The 18,256-nt window shown below is 34.9% G+C and overlaps 1 protein-coding gene across 1 annotated transcript; it reads right to left on the minus strand.

Annotated features, from left to right (window-relative positions):
• Nucleotides 1-11,615: 11,615 nt before the first annotated feature.
• Nucleotides 11,616-14,054, minus strand: LOC130654746 (uncharacterized). Its single transcript, XM_057457362.1, has 10 exons — nt 13,861-14,054; nt 13,696-13,761; nt 13,526-13,607; nt 13,219-13,296; nt 13,052-13,117; nt 12,885-12,928; nt 12,595-12,788; nt 12,260-12,324; nt 12,074-12,168; nt 11,616-11,778 (listed from the first exon to the last, which is right to left on the minus strand). Exons 1-10 carry the CDS (start codon nt 14,051-14,053, stop codon nt 11,657-11,659), a joined length of 1,005 nt encoding a protein of 334 aa, XP_057313345.1. The 5' UTR covers nt 14,054; the 3' UTR covers nt 11,616-11,656.
• Between the last annotated feature and the right edge of the window lie 4,202 nt (nt 14,055-18,256).

An 18,256-nucleotide genomic window follows, 5' to 3' on the forward strand; every position in this document is an offset into this window, starting at 1 on the left:
AAGGATGTTATTTCTTGGAGTCCAATTGTCTCACTTTTACATTTATAAGGTCACAGCCCAAAATCAGTCCAATTAAGTCCCACAGTCAATCGTTTCACTGTGAAACGCGATACAACCTAGCAATACCCGAAAGATATCACGAAATACATGTTGGTAAGAATATGTGACTCAACCGCTGTAACTCAAACGGATTGATAATTTTAGAAAGTCAATGAAATGTAGTTTTTGAAACTGTCTCTATTTCTTCAGCGCGCGATAACGGCTAGGATTGGTCCCACGGTAAAGAATGATTTATTTACCTAAACTTTTAAATGAAGCGCTACTACAGCGCCCAGTGTAATCGCTGAATTCCGGCAATCATGTCAAATTAAGAAGGATGTTATTTCTTGGAGTCCAATTGTCTCACTTTCACATTTATAAGGTCACAGCCCAAAATCAGTTCAATTAAGTCCCACAGTCAATCGTTTCACTGTGAAACGCGATACAACCTAGCAATACCGGAAAGATATCACGAAATACATGTTGGTAAGAATATGTGACTCAACCGCTGTAACTCCAACGGATTGATAATTTTAGAAAGTCATTGAAATGTAGTTGTTGAAACTGTCTCTATTTCTTCAGCGCGGGATAACGGCTAGGATTGGTCCCACAGTAAAAAATGACTTATTTATCAAAAATTTTAAATGAAGCCCTACCACAGCGCCCAGTGTATGCGCGGAGCTCCGACAATCATGTCTAATTAAGAAGAATGTTATTTCTTGGAGTCCAATTGTCTCATTTATCACATTTATCAGGTCACAGTCCAAAGTCAGTTCAATTAAGTCCCACATTCAATCGTTTCACTATTAAAAGCGATGCAACCTAGTGTTAACAGAAAAATAACGCTAAATACATGTTGGTTCGAATATGTGACCCAACCGTTGTAACTCAAACGGATTGATATTGTTAGAGAGTCAATGAAATGTAGTTTTTGAAACTGTCGCTATTTCTTCAGCGCGCGATAACGGCTAGGATTTGTCCCACAGTAAAAAATGACTTATTTATCTAAATTTTTAAATTAAGCGCTACCACAGCGTCCAGTGTAATCGCTGAGTTCCGGCAATCATGTCAATCTAAGAAGAATGTTATTTCTTGGAGTCCAATTGTCTCACTTTCACATTTATAAGGTCATAACCCAAAATCAGTTCAGTTAAGTCCCACATTCAATCGTTTCACTGTTAAACGCGATACAACCTAGTAATTCCGGAAAGATATCACGAAATACATGTTGGTACGAGTATGTGACTCAACCATTGTAACTTAAACGGATTGATACTGTTAGAAAGTCAATGAAATGTAGTTTTTCAAACTTTCTCCATTTCTTTAGCGCGGGATAACGGCTAGGATTGGTCCCACGGTAAAAAATGATTTATTTATCTGAATTTTTAAATGAAGCGCTACCACAGCGCCCAGTGTAATCACTGAGTTCCGGCAATCATGTCAAATTAATATGAATGCTATTTCTTGGAGTCCAATTCTCTCATTTATCACATTTATCAGGCCACAGTCCAAAGTCAGTTCAACTAAGTCCCACATTCAATCGTTTCACTGTTAAAAGCGATGCAACCTAGTGATAACAGAAAAATACCGCTAAATACATGTTGGTACGAATATGTGACCCAACCGTTGTAACTCAAACGGATTGATATTGTTAGAGAGTCAATGAAATGTAGTTTTTGAAACTGTCGCTATTTCTTCAGCGCGCGATAACGGCAAGGATTGGTCCCACAGTGACTTATTTATCTAAATTTTTAAATTAAGTGCTACCACAGCGTCCAGTGTAATCGTTGAGTTCCGGCAATCATTTCAAACTAAGAAGAATGTTATTTCTTGGAGTCCAATTGTCTCACTTACAATATTTATAAGGTCATAACCCAAAATCAGTTCAATTAAGTCCCACAGTCAATCGTTTCACTGTTAAACGCGATACAACCTAGTAATTCCGGAAAGATATCACGAAATACATGTTGGTACGAATATGTGACTCAACCGTTGTAACTTAAACGGATTGATACTGTTAGAAAGTCAATGAAATGTAGTTTTTCAAACTTTCTCCATTTCTTCAGCGCGGGATAACGGCTAGGATTGGTCCCACAGTAAAAAATGACTTATTTATCAAAATTTTTAAATGAAGCGCTACCACAGCGCCCAGTGTATGCGCTGAGCTCCGACAATCATGTCAAGTTAAGAAGAATGTTATTTCTTGGAGTCCAATTGTCTCACTTATGACATTTTTAACGTCACAGTCCAAAATCAGTTCAATTAAGTCCCACAGTCAATCGTTTCACTGTGAAACGCGATGCAACCTAGCAATACCGGTAAGATATCACGAAATACATGTTGGTAAGAATATGTGACTCAACCGCTGTAACTCAAACGGATTGAAACTTTTAGAAAGTCATTGAAATGTAGTTGTTGAAACTGTCTCTATTTCTTCAGCGCGCGATAACGGCTAGGATTGGTCCCACGGTAAAGAATGATTTATTTAACTAAACTTTTAAATGAAGCGCTACCACAGCGCCCTGTGTAATCGCTGAGTTCCGGCAATCATGTCAAACTAAGAAGAATGTTATTTCTTGGAGTGCAGTTGTCTCACTTACAATATTTATAAGGTCACAGTCCAAAATTAGTTCAATTAAGTCCCACAGTCAATCGTTTCACTGTTAAAAGCGAAGCAACCTAGTAATATGAGAAAAATATCGCTATATACATGTTGATACGAATATATGACGCAACCGTTGTAAATGAAGCGGATTGATACCGTTAGAAAGTCAATGAAATGTAGTATTTGAAAATGTCGCTATTTCGTCTGCGCACGATAACGGCTAGGATTGGTTCCACAGTAAAAATGACTTATTTATCTAAATTTTTAAATGAAGCGCTACCACAGCGGGCAGTGTAATCGCTGAGTTGCGGCAATCATGTCAAATTAAGAAGAATGTTATTTCTTGGAATCCAATTGTCTCATTTATCACATTTATCAGGTCATAGTCCAAAATCAGTTCAATTAAGTCCCACAGTCAATCGCTTTATTGTTAAAAGCGATGCAATCTAGTAATATCAGCAAATATCGCTAAATACATGTTGGTACGAATATGTGACCCAACTGTTGTTACTCAAACGGACTGACAGCGTTAGAAAGTCAATATAATGTACCTTGTGAAACTGTCGCTATTTATTCAGCGCGTGATAACGGCTAGGATTGGTCCCACAGTAGAAAATGACTTACTAATCTAAATTTTTAAATGAAGCGCTACCACAGCGCCCAGTGAAATCGCTGAGTTCCGGTAATCACTTAAAATTAAGAAGAATGTTATTTCTTGAAGTCCAATTGTCTCCTTTATCACATTTATCAGGTCACAGTCCAAAGTTAGATCAATTAAGTCCCACAGTCAATCGCTTTATTGCTAAAAGCGATGCAATCTAGTAATATCAGAAAATATCGCTAAATACATGTTGGTACGAATATGTGACCCAACTGTTGTTACTCAAACGGACTGACAGCGTTAGAAAGTCAATGAAATGTACTTTGTGAAACTGTCGCCATTTCTTCAGCGCGTGATAACGGCTAGGATTGGTCCCACAGTAGAAAATGACTTACTAATCTAAATTTTTAAATGAAGCGCTACCACAGCGCCCAGTGTAATCGCTGAGTTCCGGTAATCACTTCAAATTAGGAAGAATGTTATTTCTTGAAGTCCAATTGTCTCTTTTATCACATTTATCAGGTCACAGTCCAAAGTTAGTTCAATTAAGTCCCACAGTCAATCGCTTTATTGCTAAAAGCGATGCAATCTAGTAATATCAGAAAATATCGCTAAATACATGTTGGTACGAATATGTGACCCAACCGTTGTTACTCAAACGGACTGACAGCGTTAGAAAGTCAATGAAATGTACTTTGTGAAACAGTCGTTATTTCTTCAGCCCGCGATAACGGCTAGGATTGGTCCCACAGTAAAAATTGATTTATTTATCTGAATTTTTAAATGAAGCGCTACCACAGCACCCAGTTTAATCGCTGAGTTGCGGCAGTCATGTCAAATTAAGAAAAATGTTTTTCTTGGAGTCCAATTGTCTCACTTAGAACATTTATAAGGTCACAGTCCAAAGTTAGTTCAATTAAGTCCCACAGTCAATCGTTTTACTGTTAAAAGCGAAGCAAACTAGTAATATGAGAAAAATATCGCTATATACATGTTGATACGAATATATGACGCAACCGTTGTAAATGAAAAGGATTGACACCGTTAGAAAGCCAATGAAATGTAGTATTTGAAAATGTCGCTATTTTGTCAGCGCGCGATAACGGCTAGGATTGGTTCCACAGTAAAAATGACTTATTTATCTAAATTTTTAAATGAAGCGCTACCACAACGGGCAGTGTAATCGCTGAGTTGCGGCAATCATGGAAAATTAAGAAGAATGTTATTTCTTGGAGTCCAATTGTCTCATTTATCACATTTATCAGGTCACAGTCCAAAGTTAGTTCAATTAAGTCCCACAGTCAATCGTGTCATTATTAAAAGCTATGCATCCTAGTAATATGAGAAAATTATCGCAAAATACATGTTGGTACGAATATGTGACCCAACCGTTATAACTCAAACGGACTGACACCTTTAGAAAGTCAATAAAATGTACTTTTTGAAACAGTCGCTATTTCCTCAGCCCGCGATAACGGCTAGGATTGGTCCCACAGTAAAAATTGATTTATTTATCTAAATTTTTAAATGAAGCGCTACCACAGCACCCAGTGTAATCGCTGAGTTGCGGCAATTATGTCAAATTAAGAAAAATGTTTTTCTTGGAGTCCAATTGTCTCACTTAGAACATTTATAAGGTCACAGTCCAAAATCAGTTCAATTAAGTCCCACAGTCAATCGTTTCACTGTTAAAAGCGAAGCAACCTGGTAATATGAGAAAAATATCGCTATATACATATTAGTACGAATATATGACGCAACCGTTGTATATGAAGCGGATTGATACCGTTAGAAAGTCAATGAAATGTAGTATTTGAAACTGTCGCTATTTCGTCAGCGCGCGATAACGGCTAGGACTGGTCCCACAGTAAAAATTGACATTTTTACTTAAATTTTTAAATGAAGAGCTACCACAGCACCCAGTGTAATCGCTGAGTTGCGGCAATCATGTCAAAATACGAAAAATGTTTTTCTTGGAGTCCAATTGTCTCACTTAGAACATTTATAAGGTCACAGTCCAAAATCAGTTCAATTAAGTCCCACAGTCAATCGCTTTATTGTTAAAAGCGATGCAATCTAGTAATATCAAAAAATATTGCTAAATACATGTTGGTACGAATATGTGACCCAACTGTTGTAACTCAAACGGACTGACAGCGTTAGAAAGTCAATGAACTGTACTTTGTGAAAGTGTCGCTATTTCTTCGGCGCACGATAACGGCTAGAATTGGTCCCACAGTAGAAAATGACTTATTAATCTAAGTTTTTAAATGAAGCGCTACCACAGCGCCCAGTGTAATCGCTGAGTTCTGGTAATCACGTCAAATTAAGAAGAATGTTATTTCTTGAAGTCCAAATGTCTCCTTTATCACATTTATCAGGTCACAGTCCAAAGTTAGTTCAATTAAGTCCCACAGTCAATCGTGTCATTGTTAAAAGCGATGCAACCTAGTAATATGAGAAAAATATCGCTAAATACATATTGGTACGAATATGTGACCCAACCGTTATAACTCAAACGGACTGACACCGTTAGAAAGTCAATGAAATGTACTTTTTGAAACTGTCACTACTTCTTCAGCGCGCAATAACGCCTAGGATTGGTCCCGCAGTAAAAAAGACTTATTTATCTAAATTTTTAAATGAAGCGCTACCACAGCGCCCAGTGTAATCGCTGAGTTCCGGTAATCACGTGAAATTAAGAAAAATGTTATTTCTTGGAGTCCAATTGTTTCACTTATAACATTTATAAGGTCACAGTCCAAAATCAGTTCAATTAAGTCTCACAGTCAATCCTTTCACTGTTAAAAGAGATGCAACCTAGTAATATGAGAAAAATATCGCTAAATACATGTTGGTACGAATATGTGACGTAACCGTGGTAACTGAAGCGGATTGATACCGTTAGAAAGTCAATGAAATGTAGTATTTGAAACTGTCGCTATTTCTTCAGTGCGCGATAACGGCTAGGATTGGTTCCACAGTAAAAATTGACATTTTTACTTAAATTTTTAAATGAAGCGCTACCACAGCGCCCAGTGTAATCGCTGAGTTCCGGTAATCACTTCAAATTAGGAAGAATGTTATTTCTTGAAGTCCAATTGTCTCTTTTATCACATTTATCAGGTCACAGTCCAAAGTTAGTTCAATTAAGTCCCACAGTCAATCGCTTTATTGCTAAAAGCGATGCAATCTAGTAATATCAGAAAATATCGCTAAATACATGTTGGTACGAATATGTGACCCAACCGTTGTTACTCAAACGGACTGACAGCGTTAGAAAGTCAATGAAATGTACTTTGTGAAACAGTCGCTATTTCTTCAGCCCGCGATAACGGCTAGGATTGGTCCCACAGTAAAAATTGATTTATTTATCTGAATTTTTAAATGAAGCGCTACCACAGCACCCAGTTTAATCGCTGAGTTGCGGCAGTCATGTCAAATTAAGAAAAATGTTTTTCTTGGAGTCCAATTGTCTCACTTAGAACATTTATAAGGTCACAGTCCAAAGTTAGTTCAATTAAGTCCCACAGTCAATCGTTTCACTGTTAAAAGCGAAGCAAACTAGTAATATGAGAAAAATATCGCTATATACATGTTGATACGAATATATGACGCAACCGTTGTAAATGAAAAGGATTGACACCGTTAGAAAGCCAATGAAACGTAGTATTTGAAAATGTCGCTATTTTGTCAGCGCGCGATAACGGCTAGGATTGGTTCCACAGTAAAAATGACTTATTTATCTAAATTTTTAAATGAAGCGCTACCACAACGGGCAGTGTAATCGCTGAGTTGCGGCAATCATGGAAAATTAAGAAGAATGTTATTTCTTGAAGTCCAAATGTCTCCTTTATCACATTTATCAGGTCACAGTCCAAAGTTAGTTCAATTAAGTCCCACAGTCAATCGTGTCATTGTTAAAAGCGATGCAACCTAGTAATATGAGAAAAATATCGCTAAATACATATTGGTACGAATATGTGACCCAACCGTTATAACTCAAACGGACTGACACCGTTAGAAAGTCAATGAAATGTACTTTTTGAAACTGTCACTACTTCTTCAGCGCGCAATAACGCCTAGGATTGGTCCCGCAGTAAAAAAGACTTATTTATCTAAATTTTTAAATGAAGCGCTACCACAGCGCCCAGTGTAATCGCTGAGTTCCGGTAATCACGTGAAATTAAGAAAAATGTTATTTCTTGGAGTCCAATTGTTTCACTTATAACATTTATAAGGTCACAGTCCAAAATCAGTTCAATTAAGTCTCACAGTCAATCCTTTCACTGTTAAAAGAGATGCAACCTAGTAATATGAGAAAAATATCGCTAAATACATGTTGGTACGAATATGTGACGTAACCGTGGTAACTGAAGCGGATTGATACCGTTAGAAAGTCAATGAAATGTAGTATTTGAAACTGTCGCTATTTCTTCAGTGCGCGATAACGGCTAGGATTGGTTCCACAGTAAAAATTGACATTTTTACTTAAATTTTTAAATGAAGCGCTACCACAGCGCCCAGTGTAATCGCTGAGTTCCGGTAATCACTTCAAATTAGGAAGAATGTTATTTCTTGAAGTCCAATTGTCTCTTTTATCACATTTATCAGGTCACAGTCCAAAGTTAGTTCAATTAAGTCCCACAGTCAATCGTGTCATTATTAAAAGCTATGCATCCTAGTAATATGAGAAAATTATCGCAAAATACATGTTGGTACGAATATGTGACCCAACCGTTATAACTCAAACGGACTGACACCTTTAGAAAGTCAATAAAATGTACTTTTTGAAACAGTCGCTATTTCCTCAGCCCGCGATAACGGCTAGGATTGGTCCCACAGTAAAAATTGATTTATTTATCTAAATTTTTAAATGAAGCGCTACCACAGCACCCAGTGTAATCGCTGAGTTGCGGCAATTATGTCAAATTAAGAAAAATGTTTTTCTTGGAGTCCAATTGTCTCACTTAGAACATTTATAAGGTCACAGTCCAAAATCAGTTCAATTAAGTCCCACAGTCAATCGTTTCACTGTTAAAAGCGAAGCAACCTGGTAATATGAGAAAAATATCGCTATATACATATTAGTACGAATATATGACGCAACCGTTGTATATGAAGCGGATTGATACCGTTAGAAAGTCAATGAAATGTAGTATTTGAAACTGTCGCTATTTCGTCAGCGCGCGATAACGGCTAGGACTGGTCCCACAGTAAAAATTGACATTTTTACTTAAATTTTTAAATGAAGAGCTACCACAGCACCCAGTGTAATCGCTGAGTTGCGGCAATCATGTCAAAATACGAAAAATGTTTTTCTTGGAGTCCAATTGTCTCACTTAGAACATTTATAAGGTCACAGTCCAAAATCAGTTCAATTAAGTCCCACAGTCAATCGCTTTATTGTTAAAAGCGATGCAATCTAGTAATATCAGAAAATATTGCTAAATACATGTTGGTACGAATATGTGACCCAACTGTTGTAACTCAAACGGACTGACAGCGTTAGAAAGTCAATGAACTGTACTTTGTGAAAGTGTCGCTATTTTTTCGGCGCACGATAACGGCTAGAATTGGTCCCACAGTAGAAAATGACTTATTAATCTAAGTTTTTAAATGAAGCGCTACCACAGCGCCCAGTGTAATCGCTGAGTTCTGGTAATCACGTCAAATTAAGAAGAATGTTATTTCTTGAAGTCCAAATGTCTCCTTTATAACATTTATCAGGTCACAGTCCAAAGTTAGTTCAATTAAGTCCCACAGTCAATCGTGTCATTGTTAAAAGCGATGCAACCTAGTAATATGAGAAAAATATCGCTAAATACATATTGGTACGAATATGTGACCCAACCGTTATAACTCAAACGGACTGACACCGTTAGAAAGTCAATGAAATGTACTTTTTGAAACTGTCACTACTTCTTCAGCGCGCAATAACGCCTAGGATTGGTCCCGCAGTAAAAAAGACTTATTTATCTAAATTTTTAAATGAAGCGCTACCACAGCGCCCAGTGTAATCGCTGAGTTCCGGTAATCACGTGAAATTAAGAAAAATGTTATTTCTTGGAGTCCAATTGTTTCACTTATAACATTTATAAGGTCACAGTCCAAAATCAGTTCAATTAAGTCTCACAGTCAATCCTTTCACTGTTAAAAGAGATGCAACCTAGTAATATGAGAAAAATATCGCTAAATACATGTTGGTACGAATATGTGACGTAACCGTGGTAACTGAAGCGGATTGATACCGTTAGAAAGTCAATGAAATGTAGTATTTGAAACTGTCGCTATTTCTTCAGTGCGCGATAACGGCTAGGATTGGTTCCACAGTAAAAATTGACATTTTTACTTAAATTTTTAAATGAAGCGCCACCACAGCGCCCAGTGTAATCGCTGAGTTGCGGCAATCATGTCAAGTTAAGAAGAATGTTATTTCTTGGAGTCCAATTGTCTTACTTATAACATTTATAAGGTCACAGTCCAAAATCAGTTCAATTAAGTCCCACAGTCAATCGCTTTATTGTTAAAAGCGATGCAATCTAGTAATATCAGAAAATATCGCTAAATACATGTTGGTACGAATATGTGACCCAACTGTTGTTACTCAAACGGACTGACAGCGTTAGAAAGTCAATGAAATGTACCTTGTGAAACTGTCGCTATTTCTTCAGCGCGTGATAACGGCTAGGATTGGTCCCACAGTAGAAAATGACTTACTAATCTAAATTTTTAAATGAAGCGCTACCACAGCGCCCAGTGAAATCGCTGAGTTCCGGTAATCACTTCAAATTAAGAAGAATGTTATTTCTTGAAGTCCAATTGTCTCCTTTATCACATTTATCAGGTCACAGTCCAAAGTTAGTTCAATTAAGTCCCACAGTCAATCGTGTCATTATTAAAAGCTATGCATCCTAGTAATATGAGAAAATTATCGCAAAGTACATGTTGGTACGAATATGTGACCCAACCGTTATAACTCAAACGGACTGACACCTTTAGAAAGTCAATAAAATGTACTTTTTGAAACAGTCGCTATTTTTTCAGCCCGCGATAACGGCTAGGATTGGTCCCACAGTAAAAATTGATTTATTTATCTAAATTTTTAAATGAAGCGCTACCACAGCACCCAGTGTAATCGATGAGTTGCGGCAGTCATGTCAAATTAAGAAAAATGTTTTTCTTGGAGTCCAATTGTCTCACTTAGAACATTTATAAGGTCACAGTCCAAAATCAGTTCAATTAAGTCCCACAGTCAATCGTTTCACTGTTAAAAGCGAAGCAACCTAGTAATATGAGAAAAATATTGCTATATACATGTTGATACGAATATATCCCAGCCGGCACAAAGATGTCTAAAAGACGTCTTTTAGACATCTTCCGCATTTCTAAAAGACGTCTTTTTTAGCGCTGATTTGTCCGTCTATAATGCATCTTTTTAAGCGTCTAAAAGAGGTCTTTTCAAAGATGCATTCCAAAAGATCTGTTTTAGACATCTTTTAAAAGACGTCTTTCCAAAGACGTCTTTTAGACGTTTTAAAGAAATTTTTTTACGACGCGTCTTTTTAAAGACGTCTTTTAGACCTTTTACAGATGTAGGAGCGACTAAAATGCATCTTAAATGCAACTTTTTAAATGCATCTTCCCAAAGACTTCTTTTAGACGTTTTTAAGAAAAACTATTACGACGCGTCTTTTTAAAGACGCCTTTTAGACCTTTTACAGATGTAGAAGCGACTAAAATGCATCTTAAATGCAACTTCTTAAATGCATCTTGACAAAGACTTCTTTTATCTATCTATAAGACGTCTTCCTTTGTTTTTGTTGTTTTTGTAGGCATTTGATAAAATAAATTTAAGACGTTTACGTTAACGTTTTAAAACGTACATTTTTAATAAATTGCAGAAATAACGACATGAAAGACGACAAATATTTTGCGATAAAAATATTTTGAACTTTTTATATCAAACTCGTACAATAAATATATTTTATAATTACATAAATATAATTTAAATATAACCGGAAATAAATAAATAAAATATTATTAATAATCAACACTATACAATTCATTTATATATTCATATTTACAAATTGTGATCATTACAATAATCTGTAATACGAATTCTACTTGTGAACTTATCCATGCTATTTAAAGCATAAATTGGAACTCTAGTCGAAAAAATCTTAAGCATATTGAGCTTAGGCCATATGAAAGAGTCACCTTAAAAATTTTGTGAAAGTTGCTAGTAGTTGAAATTCGTCGTAACGCTTGCAAGGCCGAAATAAACAAAATAAATATTGGAAATAATAAGGAAGTCTGTTCAGAAGAAACAAAAAGAGATATATTAAATGTATAAATGACATTCATAAATGAGGTAAGTCGAAAGGGCTTTTTATTTGTTTTTTGGAAATTTATACATTTAAGGTACCCCTTATGTCCCTGATCCTTTGACTGGGAGCGTTTCGAAGTTTGGTTCCAATTATGCGTCTCATCTCTTGTTCGTTCGCATCTTTAAAACGCTCGTTGACAGATTCTAGAGAGAAAGAAATAGCTTATTTCCAGATAAATAATAGATTTTTATAGAAACGTAGTCAGTAAATGTTTGAGAAATAGACCAATGAACCTAACGCGATCATTTGCATACTATGTAATAGCAAAACGATTTACTCATTATTTTTGTAAATGACTGTAGCACAGTAGAACATTCTTAAAACATTATAACTTGAATCAACCGTGCCTTTCTCAATCAATCTCTCTATCCAAAAACTAAGAGAAAACACACCATACATAGAAGGGTAACAACGTAATACATCAGCTAATACACGTACCTACTATAATTCTATAAATTAATTTCCCTTCCAGCGGGACTTTGTCTTTCTTGCCTTTTAAATTGGCTTGCGCCATGAATGTAGTGGTGAAGATCCTGACGAAAATTAAAATTAAAATTAAAGGTAAGTAGAAATAAACTACTAAGGAGAGTGTATTTCCTTAAGGAGAAAAAATTATACCTTTACCTATTCATTGCGAGACGTACAGCATCTCTGTAGTCCACCCCGCCAATTTGTGATATTTGTTGTTTCTAAAAAGATAAACTAGATTGTGTAAATTAAAGGTATTACAATAATGCTAGTTTCAAAATTAAGAATATAAATAAAATCACTAAAGCCTGGTTCCCACCAATGCGTTTATCGATAAACAGATGTTTATTTTTAAAGTCATAAAGTTAAAACTGAACAATTTTACATTGCTTTCCGATTTGAGTCATGATGTCGACATTAAATGATAATGATCAAATAATAAAAATATCATTCAATGTTAAAATGGGATATCAGGCTAATAAAAACCTCACCATTGCCGTGAAGTCTTCAGGATTTCCCAAACGTTCCTCACAAAGCTCAAGTTCTTCCCTGTTGTCAATTTGAACCAGAGGCCTTTTGTCAACTGGTACCTGGTTTTGCCCTTCCATACCATCTATTCGCCTTTCCAGGCGAACAAGGTACCTGCACATTTTCTTTTGATTCTCCAGAATCTGATTGCATGTTTCTAAATTGTATATAAAATGTAACAAACCCATTTAAACAAAGGAAAATTAAAAACATAGTATTGGACGTTTACAAAGATTACAAAGAAAAGTTATACCTTGTAACGAGTCTAATGATGGTTTTTTTGATGAACTTTGAGAGCTATAAAAATTCGGAAACTAATCTTCAGAATGACCCAAAAACTCAATAAAACATTACACATACATTTTCACATTACAAACATATTATCACACAACGAATAAAATAATTAAATCAAAAACGTACGTGTTTCCACTTTCTTCAAAGCAAGGCTGATGTGTCAATATTGATGACAGATTATTGAAAGCCGAACTATTAAAAGTAAACAATAATGCCAATGAAATTGAATCCTTAACAAGTTTTTTATAGACAGGGTGTTAAACAATCACAATATAATAAATAATCTTATTTACCTGTTATCCACATTGCACAAGTTCAAAAAACTCAGATTCTGTGTGTCAGGAACTTCGAATGACACATCGTTAGCAAGGCTGAAGAATAAGTTAATTCTTTATAATCACTAAGACATGTAAAATATGTCTCAATATACAGTATGTATAAAAAAATACTAGCCTTTTAGATTGTTCAATTGCTATAGAAAAACTTTTTATTATCTTAAGAATTCATCCATATATATATATATATATATATAGAAACTCTTTCGGTTTAGCGCTTGTTTTTTCATACATACTTTAATATTTATTTCTTGACAATACTTACTGCTGTTTTTTCTTTGGAGGAGAAAATGATGGAATAATTGGCAATGCTAACTCCGAGGTTTGGGGAAGCAAATCATTATAAACTACAAGTAAAATTTTAGAAGTAAACATTACACCATGTTTAAAAAGCATGGATATAAAATTGGCTTTGGAAAAACAAGATTTACACACCTGGACTTTCTGATTCATCGTTATCAGATATACTGCTTGACACAGCATTACATTCACTTTCATTACCTAAAAACGAAAACAATATATATATTTATAAACTTGAAAATTATTTGTCTTATTTTGTTAAGGATATCACAACATCTTGAAAATTTAATTTATAAATACCGTTTTTTAAGATCCTGGTAATCTTATATCTTTGCCAATCATCTTTTGGGAGTGTTTTGGCTTTGAAGAGTTTGCCTGCTTCATATACACTTTTATTGGGCCAAAAAAACTTGTCTCCACTGATCCACTCGTTTGGGATAGTCAACATCTGTGTCCTGCCTCGATCAATAAACTCAACACATTGATGACTCATTGCTACCAAATCTATGAAAAAATAATAAAGAATAAGCAAAAAAATTAAAAAAAGGTAATGCAAAAGTCTTTCTTTTTAAGAGTTTAATGCATCATTAAACAAAATGATTGCTCCTTGAAAGAAATTGAGAAATCAATTCATTGATTAAATTTATACTAGCTGAGTCTTGATTGTTACTAACTCTATTATTATTATCTCTATAATAATAGCCGTATTTTGTCTGTCCGCCAGAAAAGTGTTGTGCAACGGGCACACAAAATAGCGTGTAATTTAAAGAAAGAAGGACGACACCGTTTATTTTTATTTGTAATTATAATATATTGTACACACAATATGTAACAAGATGTAACCTTTTCAACTATATCAACTGAAAAATTATGTAAAATGGATCCCAAATAGTAGAGGTCAACTTGAGTTACAACAAAATACACTAATTTTTGTGTAAGTACCTAAAGTATATAATGGCTTTTCACTCAAACTAGAATTTCGTTCCTAAAAGTTGCTCAATCGGAAAGAAAACACAATTTGCTCAACAAATAATCACAAAAGAGAAACTTATTAATTTGTAAAAATGTAAAAACATATAAATATAGTATATATATATACAGTTATATGCTTTATGCACTTTTTCATATTAAGCAATGTAAAGCCAAACATGAATAACAAGTAAGTTCTAATACTTTGTTTTTTCAAATTCGTGTAGAAAAGGAAAAAGAGCAAAACCATTTCGGTGTGGTAAACAAACAACTTTTCTTTTCAACATGTTTTTTGGAAATTCTTTTCGTTTACCAGTAATCTTTTCAACAAAAAAGATATTTAACAAAGATGATTCTGCTGGTGATTTGTAAATACTTCCAAGGCTGCAAGGTTTTAAAACTGTCCCAATTATTTGGTTAGAATGTTTTTGAGCTTCATTAACAACACAAAACTTTCCTGATTCAAGTAAAAAACAAGAATCTTTCAGGTGATCAGCAGAGATGAATGGGGTGGGTTTAGACTTTTCAACCAAAGAAGACAATTCACTTTCTCGTTTGATAACTTGGGCAACCGGGTTATTATTACTTCTAACATTTTTTTTCAACACCTGCATATAATTTTCAAATTTGAAAGCTGATAGGTGGTTTAAGGAACTTTGAAAATTTTCAGCATCGTCACATAAGTGGATCAATGAGTGGACATTGTAAGAGATAAATTTTCTTCCATAAACATCTTTTGATTTACTGACAAACCAGAGTAATAATTCTCGACAATAACCCAAAAGTCGATAACGAGATTGACTAGAATCATTTAGAAGGATGCTCATTGAAATATGAAGACCAAGGAAGTGTTCATACACATTATGAGAAACAATCCCTTTCAAAACAACTGGACCAAGATATAGCAAAAACTGCCTGAATTCAGTTGCTTTCCAGTATGGAAGATCACGTAAGGGCCTTGGTTGACGATTAAATTCTGTTGGCATAGAACCAGAAATATTATTCAAGCGAGAAGAAATTTGTGAGATGTGATTAGATGATAACCTGATTTGAAGTGGCCCTTTAGTTAAGAACTGCAACATACGCTTCATCACTCCTAACAACACAAGGTGCATATAGTCCAATGTAAACTTTGACACACAATCAAAATTAAGCTGAGAGACTAATGGACTGATACATTTCTGGTGTGGATGGTATAAAAATTGTTTAAAATGTTGATCGTTCCTTGCTATTTCTGAACCATCATGAAGAAATACTACTCGGTTGTCAATATACTGGCCTTTTATATTACACCTCTCACATGAATAATACCCAGTATGACCGACTACACACTTCAAGAAAGCTCTTGCCGGTGCATCACATACAAATGCTTTTAAAAAAAATTGAAATGTTTTTTCCTCAACTTCCAGGCCATTTATCTGAAGAAAATTTACTTCGTTTAAAAAATCTTCCAAAAATTCATTTGTAGAATTGGGCTTTGAGGTGCCATGATAGAGAGCAATAACAAAAACACTGTCAGAGTTGTTCAACGAACCAAGGATCGGCCATAACTGTGATTGAGATGACTTTGACAAAGGAAGGCCATCTATGTTTACTGTCAAAAAAAGATTGTTTTCATTCATAAGACAGTGGTGAAGTTTTAACATCTTTTTCACTTGTTTAACAATACCAACATAAGAATAAATTCCACCACATTTATGAGCAGTTTCGACATGACGTGGTGTTTCAAGTAGAGTTCTACTATCTGCAGGAAGTTCAGTCATGCCATGTTTACGTAATATCAACAAAAGTTGATTTAAACACTCTCTGGAACATCCACTTTTAGCTGCCCATCGTGAAATGTCAGATAAAATTAATGATTCTGGATTGGTCACTGTATCCAGACTGTTATACAGAATTTCATTTTCATTTGATGAGAATGAGGAATCTAAAGGCTCGTCATCACAACTGATACATCTATCATTTTCATTGTCAGAAGGATTGCTTAACAGGTCATGTTGATCACTATCTTCACCGTTTAAAATCTCGTCAACTTTTTGATTAACCAATCTCCTTTCTTTGCGGAGACGGGAATCATTCATTGCCCAAAGTGACAGTATCTGAAAATTTAGTTGAAGGTTTGTTTCAAATTTAAAAAACAAAATGTATATATATATAAATTTTATTTTACCAAAACATGTTTTCATTAATGACACCAAAATATAATTAGTTTTTAGTTATGTGGTCTCTTTATGTATGTTGATATTATGTAAACATGGCATAACTGAACTTTCTGCAGATTAAAATCACTCTGAAACACCTGGACAGTGTCATGAATGGTAAATATGAAAAATTGACTTTGTTGATTGACTGGTAAAGGAAGAAAGGCGGAGGGCAGAGCTTCCATTGACAGTTTGTACCGAAGAGCAATAAGACAGGGTTAGGATTAGAGTTAGATAAAGATAAAATTAGACAGTATTTTCCATTTAGCTTGAAGTTAGCTAGCGTCCTATATAGCTAGGTGCTACCTAATAACTAATTAGCTAGCTTCAGCAGTGTATAACAAAAACAAAATATATACATTTTCTCAATTTCTTTCAAGGTTAAAAGAAATAGTTTTTGTCTAAAAATAAAAGCATATAGAATAAAAATAACGGTTCCTTCATTAAACACCAAAACCAGAAAACAAATTTGATTTCTTTAATATTTTCTTTCCAGTCTTTGTCCTTTTTTTTGACTACTGGCTGGCTAGCTGGGTTTGCTTGTTTACATATCGCCATCTTTCTGTAAAAGATGGCCGGGACCGACTTTTTGTGTCCAGGGAAACCGAACACGAATTTGACCTTTAGACTTAGTACTAAAAACCGCTGTACTCTATTCCGAGAATCACAAAACAAAAATACTTACTTTTTAAAATATATATATATATATATATATATATGCGAATATGTGACGCAACCGTTGTAAATGAAGCGGATTGATACCGTTAGAAAGTCAATGAGATGTAGTATTTGAAACTGTCGCTATTTCGTCAGCGCGCGATAACGGCTAGGATTGGTTCCACAGTAAAAATGACTTATTTATCTAAATTTTAAATAAAGCGCTACCACAGCGGGCAGTGTATTCGCTGAGTTGCGGCAATCATGTCAAATTAAGAAGAATGTTATTTCTTGGAGTCCAATTGTCTCATTTATCACATTTATCAGGTCACAGTCCAAAGTTAGTTCAATTAAGTCCCACAGTCAATCGTTTTATTGTTAAAGGCGATGCAACCTAGTAATATCAGAAAAATATTGCTAAATACATGTTGGTACGAATATGTGACCCCACCGTTGTAACTCAAACGGACTGACATCGTTAGAAAGTCAATGAAATGTAGTTTTTGAAGCTGTCTCTATTTCTTCAGCGCGTCCTAAGGGCTAGGATTGGTCCCACAGTACAAAATGACTTATTTATTTACATTTTTAAATAAAGCGATACCCCAGCGCCAAGCGTAATCGCTGAGTTCCGGCAATCATGTCAAATTAAGAAGAATGTTATTCTTGGAGTCCAATTGTCTCATTTATATTATTTTTAAGGTCACAGTCCAAAGTTTGTTCAACTAAGTCCCACAGTCAATCGTTTCATTGTTAAAAGCGATGCAACCTAGTAATATCAGAAAAATATCGCTTAACACATGTTGGTACGAATATATGACGCCACCGTTGTAACTGAAGCGGATTGATACCGTTAGAAAATCAATGAAATG

This window comes from Hydractinia symbiolongicarpus, chromosome 8 (assembly GCF_029227915.1).
Source record: "Hydractinia symbiolongicarpus strain clone_291-10 chromosome 8, HSymV2.1, whole genome shotgun sequence".
In the NCBI taxonomy this organism is placed as follows: Eukaryota; Metazoa; Cnidaria; class Hydrozoa; order Anthoathecata; family Hydractiniidae; genus Hydractinia; species Hydractinia symbiolongicarpus.

What these genes read in the sequence shown, in the direction of transcription:
- LOC130654746 (XM_057457362.1), bottom strand. Translation starts at nt 14,053, where the DNA reads ATGAGTCATCAATGTGTTGAGTTTATTGATCGAGGCAGGACACAGATG. An exon ending in TTGTGCAATGTGGATAACAG is followed by an intron (nt 13,118 to 13,218) that starts GTAAATAAGATT and finishes TACTTTTAATAG; the next exon opens with TTCGGCTTTCAATAATCTGT. An exon ending in AATTTATAGAATTATAGTAG is followed by an intron (nt 11,779 to 12,073) that starts GTACGTGTATTA and finishes CTTTCTCTCTAG; the next exon opens with AATCTGTCAACGAGCGTTTT.